Genomic DNA, 6,000 nt, shown 5'->3' on the forward strand with positions numbered 1-6,000 from the left:
CGGAACACTGTCCCGCTTCACCCCATCAGTGCACGAAGAAATGATGAAAGCCGGGCGCCTGGGTGGCTCAGTGGGTTAATCCGCTGCCTTCAGCTCAGGTCGTAGTCCCAGGGTCCTGGGATCGAGTTCCGCATCGGGCTCTCTGCTTTGGTGGGGAGCCTGCTTCCCCCTCTCTCTCTGCCTGCCTCTCTGCCTACTAGTGCTGTCTGTCAAAAAAAAAAAAAAAAAAAAAAAAAGAAAGAAAGAAAGAAAAGAAATGAAATGAAATGATAAAAGCCACGGTCTCCAGAACTCCCTTCTCAGAGCGGAAGATGCCTGCAGGAGATCACAGAGACATGGAAATGACACGGAGCCTAGTATTTTTTATTAATAGAGCTGTTACCAGTTGGACATTAGCAGTTGCCAGTTTTTGTTTTTAAAAAATAAGCAGTGAACATTGATGTAATGATTTGCTTAGCCATAAGGCCAGAGGTTCACCCAGGAAGCCATTAGCCAGCCACGCTCCTCAAGGAGATGACTGTGCCTTGTGGGCCCTTTGTTCCACTGCGTCACCCGGGTGCCCACCGTCTCTGGGGGCTGAGGGACCCAGCGCCAGCTGACTGATCCCCACTGCTCCTGCTTTCATAAGGTCCTACCCGTCCGCCCACCCTGGGTGGTTGGTGATGTCACTCTTCTACACTGATGTCGATGGACACTGGATAGTCCAAAATGCATCTTGTAGCTCTTTCCTGATTAAAGGGAGACCTCCCCTTTAATTAGGGGATTGGAGGGGACAGGACAAGGGTGTAAGGGTTACAAACTGGCAGCAAGGAGCGAGTGAGGCCTGGAGATCTAATCAATGAGTGCGGCATAATGAATGTAGTCCCCAATGCTGTATTGTAATCAAACGTGCTAAGAGACTAGAATTTAATTATTCCAAACACTAATAAGAAGGGATAAAAACGGTAGGGAGAGGGGGGTGGGGTTATGGACATTGGGGAGGGTATGTGCCATGGTGAGTGCTGTGAAATGTAAACCTGGCGATTCACAGACCTGTACCCCTGGGGCCAATAATACATTATATGTTAATAAAAAAAATTTTTTTTAAGGATAAGAACAGATAATTCTCTGACCTGATGGAGTTGCTAATTAATCACGATAATGATAAGCATATTACAGTGTGTAACTGTATGAAGTTAACGGATTGTATACCCTAATTTACATAATGTTATATGCCAGATAGATCTCCGTAACAAAAAGAAATTAAGGGGGCTGGCACAAAATCTCTTTATTATAGGGTATAAAATTTTTTTCCATACATGGGTCTGATAACTGGACCATCAGAACTCTCCCGTCCGTCACCCCCCCCCCACTAGCCATCTGATTAATGATCAGAATAAGAAGAGAGGTGCCAGTTCGCTTTTTATGGAGTTACAGCGTATGACGTTCCCTGATGAATGTGCCGTCCTACTTGCTAACACGATAAAAATATGTCCTGAGGGGCCCTTTCTTCCTGATGAGAACCTGACCCACCAGGATGGAGGTAACGAGCCACCACTAACGTGGCTGTTGTGGAGCAGTTGGAACGGTCAGGTTCAGTGGGAAGCAGAGGTACAGAAAAGCATGGCTGGACCCAGAACCTCTTGTGGCTGGAAGCAGACAGCAGAAAGAGACAGGGGAAGATCAGAGAAAAGCATCGGGAATCGAGGATGATGATGGCATAGCCAAGGAATCCGTCGCCTGCTGGAAGGTCACTGAACACGGGCAGCAAACATGAGTGAACCCTTATAAGGAGATGGAATGACAGTCACCAAACTGAAGCTGGGCGCGACTGAACACCAAATCCAACACCAGGGGGCTTAGAGGAGGGATAAACGGACTAGCTTGAAAACCTGGTTGATGTTTGCTTTGCTCTCCTTCCCGCTGCACGAACTCCTTGGAGGGCCTTACCCTCCACTGTGGTTATGTATTAAGTCACTGTGGTTTATCTTCTTCTCCTTCCCTTGTGCACCTAGATGACCTGGAATGGAATATCGTAGGCGTCAGGACTCTGGTTCTGCGTAGCTCAGTGTTATTCATGAAAGGGACGCCCAGGAACACACATCCTGCTGGTTATTCTACGTAATCAAATTAAAATGTGGATTTTCCCGGCTTACTACTCCCACACTAGAGACGATACGATACGGAGGAACTAGAAACTAAGGAGACCCAGGAAAAATTTCATCTCTGCAGTCTTGACAGTTGAGCTGTGAATTCCTCTGGATATAGCGAAGGAATAAGGTTTGAAGCCAGGCCAGAGTGCAGGGCAGAGGGTCCTAAGGTCTCCCATAAAGACACAGCTCCCAGAACCTAGAGCCAGAAGAAGACTTAGGACCAGTTATGGATGTGATCTGACCCAGAAATTCAGGGGAGGAGGTGTGTGCAGAGGTGGTGTGCATGTGTGGTTTTTTTTGCCTCAGCAAGTGGTAGGTGTTCCTGCCTGGTGGGCAGATGCGGATTCTGTCCCCAACTTCATTGTTCCCTCATTCCTTCCAGAACCGTCATCACGGGCTCCAACTTCCCCCGGCTCTGCTTTAAGGGAAACAATACTGAGGTGTTGATGCCAAAGCCCTGCCTGCACCGTAGTGGGGGAGCCCCCACACAGTGGTCCCCACCAGTGCAGTAGCTTTGCCTTGGAGGACCTAACCTTGAGTCCCCCTAGGGAGGAAGGCTCCCCCTTACCTGATGCTCTTCCTTTAGTGGTAGGTTTATCCATGGATGTGAGCACTCAGTGTTGCGCCTTGAGCCTTCAAGGGGCTCAGGATAAAGAGCTACAACCCAAGCTCCTTGGGCGCCATTTTGTAAAAATCATCCCTCCTCCTGAAGGCTCCTAAGCCCTCTGAGATCTGAGGGCTCCACCTTCCCGCTGCAGCCACCGCGCCCTCCCAACAGCAAAAGATAATAAAGATTAGCAGGTGGAAAAGGGCCAAGAAGGCAGGAACCTTCCATGCCTGCATTCCACGCCCACCTCAGCCTCCCATTTCTGGCTGGACTGTTTTAAGCGTTTGGCTTTGGCCTTTGAAGAGGAGATAAACCATTAAGTTGCCAGGTGTCCCCCTGACCTTGATGAATGCAGATGACAGCTGACAGCCAGGGTGGGGATTGGTGTGTTCCTGGAGGACATACAAGCACGATATTCTAACAGTCACACGGTGTATTTTTTCTATATTCAGCAACATGGCAGCTTTGCAGAGCTGGATCTCCTCAGCAAGACTTTTTTTTTTTATCTTGACACTATTTGAAATATCAGTAAAAGGCGGCACAAATACAAAGAGGCCAGGTTCCTATGGCCCCAGTGCTACAGACAGGCTGTTTCGCTGAGTCGCCGGGTGGATGAAATGTCTCGTTATCGGTGCTCATCTTTAGTGACGGCCTTGGAACCGACAAGGCCGTGGCTAATTACACAGTGGCCAGTTAAAGCACGGGGACCTCATTTGTTGACAGCGCAGCAGGTCAGAGGAACAGGAGGGATAAGAAAAAACACAAGTGATGATTCCCATAAGGAGGGCAGAGCGGAATGCGCAGCGTCCTCCGAGCACCGACGAGGCGGGAGATGGTTGGTGGCTGCATCCTGGGGCGGGGGTGGGGGGGGGGGGATGCCCGGACCTGTTGCCCGGTGGGGGGTGGGGGGCGGGACATGAGGAGCCGCGGCAGAGCGGGCAACTCTGACCAGCCCCGTCCAGTCTGCGGGAGCTGCCGTCTTACCCGAGGGGGTGGTTCCAAGTCCTGCGTGCGAGGTGGAATAAGGAACCTCAACTTTCAGTTCATTCAGCAAAGAGTTGTGAACTTCCTCTCTGAATTCCGTGCATTGTGCGTGGTGCGGCAGGTCCACCGGAGACGTGAGCAGCCGCTCCCCACGTGCACCTTGCCGGATGCGCAGAGAACAGATACCCCTTCCCGGCCCCGTCCTAACCGGGATAACCTGCCCTAACCGTCCTGTCCGGCGGGGCGGGGGCGGGGGCGGGTCCCAGCTGCTGGCCTGATCCTAGACACGGAGCACGTCAACGCAGAGGGTCTGTGCAGGACATCCTGCTCCAGTCTTAGTACTCTGTTTTTTATAAATAAATAATTATACACACACACACACACACACACACATATGCAATATGTATATATATGTAATATGTATATACATATGCAATATGTATATACATATACAATTCAATGTACATATGTATTGCATATATGTACATATATATTGTGTGTGTATATGGATATAACCTAGAACAGTATATTTGAATATTTTCCTTTTTTCATTGCCACATGGCCCCTTGGATATATGTAGATCATCATTTTAATTAAAAGATTCTCAGGCCTCTGGTCATATTAGATTTCATGAAAGCTGGGACAAATTAAAATGAGTGTGGAAAAATCAGCCGTCTAGATTTATTTAAGCGTCTGCCCATATACATCGCTCCCTCTCCATGATGCTCTTGGATTTTTTTTTTCCCAACTTACCACCACATTTCCAAGTAAAACAGTTTTCCATTGTGGCCTGTTGGTCCCTTAGTGAGCCAACAGGGAAGAAAAAAATATTTATTGCGCTGAATGTATCCAGTTACTCTGAAGTGGGGGGAGCAACCAATGAGCGCCCGGCGAGCAGAGCCAGCTCGGCAAGGTTTTCGGCGCCACCTGGTGGCCAGATGGAGTATCTACGTAACTGGTCCTGCTCTGAGGGGTCACATTGGGAAGGAAAGAAACCTACCGTGCTCCTTACTTTACCTTTCCACATGTGTGCTTTCAAAAGATCGATTTTTTTTTTCAATTCATTTTTCCTCGCCCTTGCATTTCAGGTTGACGCTGCTGTGACCCCAGAGGAGCGCCACCTCTCCAAGATGCAGCAGAATGGCTATGAAAATCCAACTTACAAGTTCTTCGAGCAGATGCAGAACTAGACCCCCACGACAGCAGCCTCTGAAGTCGGACAGCAAAACCATTGCTTCACTACCCATCGGTGTTCATTTATAGAATAATGTGGAAAGAAACAAGCCCTTCTGTTTTATGAGTTACTCATCGCCTTTTGACCGCTGTGCTATAACACAAGTAGATGCCTGAACTTGAATTAATATACAAATCAGCAATGTATTCTCTCTCTTTACATTTTGGTCTCTACATTATTAATGGGTTTTGTGTACTGTAAAGAACTTAGCTGTATCGAACTAGTGCATGAATAGATTCTCTCCTGATTATTTATCACGTAGCCCCTTAGCCAGTTGTATATTATTCTTGTGGTTTGTGACCCAATTAAGTCCTACTTGAAATATGCTTTAAGAATCGATGGGAGATGCTTCGTGTGAACGTGGGAGTGTAGCTGCTTCTCTTGCCTAAGTATTCTTTTCCTGATCACTATGCATTCTAAAGTTGAGCATTTTTAAGTATTCCAAATGATCTAGAGAACTTTTTTTCCATGATTGCATTTTACTGTACAGATTGCTGCTTCTGCTAGATTTGTGATATAGGAATTACGAGGATACACATTTATTTCTTTGTGCCTGTTTTATGTGCACACATTAGGCATTGAGAATTGAAACTTTTTTGTCCATGTACCTTTGGATCTTTGATAAAGAAAAGAATCCCTGTTCATTGTAAGCACTTTTACGGGTGGGGGGGTGGGGGGAGGGAGTGCTCTGCTGGTCTCAAATTACCAGGAATTCTCCCAAAAAAATTTTCTGCAGGATGATTGTACAGAATCATTGCTTATGACCATGATAGCTTTCTACACTGTATTACATAAATAAATTAAATAAAATCACCCTGGGCAAGAGTTTTCTTTAAAGGATAACTAGGGACATGAAATATTCAGAATCCTTTGAAGGGAAGAAGAAGAGACAGATGCAGTTTCTTTTAACTGGTCTAAAAACATTTTATTTATGACAGCGAAAGAAAGTGAAAGGGGAAGGCCTGCCTGGACAGACCCTTTAAGATTTGTCTTCAATTTGTACAAAACGGTGTTTTCATGTAAATAAATACATTCTTGGAGGA

General features: G+C 46.9%; 1 protein-coding gene across 7 annotated transcripts in view; it reads left to right on the forward strand.

The window, feature by feature from the left end:
* LOC101686001 (amyloid beta precursor protein) overlaps positions 1-6,000 on the forward strand; it is a 262,841-nt gene extending 256,841 nt beyond the window's left edge. For all 7 annotated transcript variants that reach the window (XM_045085177.1, XM_045085178.1, XM_045085179.1 and 4 more), the window contains one exon: positions 4,812-6,000. In XM_045085177.1, the coding sequence (XP_044941112.1) occupies positions 4,812-4,913 (102 nt within the window). In that variant the 3' untranslated portion in view covers positions 4,914-6,000. The remainder of the gene's footprint in view (positions 1-4,811) is intronic.

This window comes from Mustela putorius, unplaced genomic scaffold (assembly GCF_011764305.1).
Source record: "Mustela putorius furo isolate JIRA1106 unplaced genomic scaffold, ASM1176430v1.1 tig00000832_pilon_pilon_pilon, whole genome shotgun sequence".
Lineage (NCBI taxonomy): Eukaryota > Metazoa > Chordata > Mammalia > Carnivora > Mustelidae > Mustela > Mustela putorius.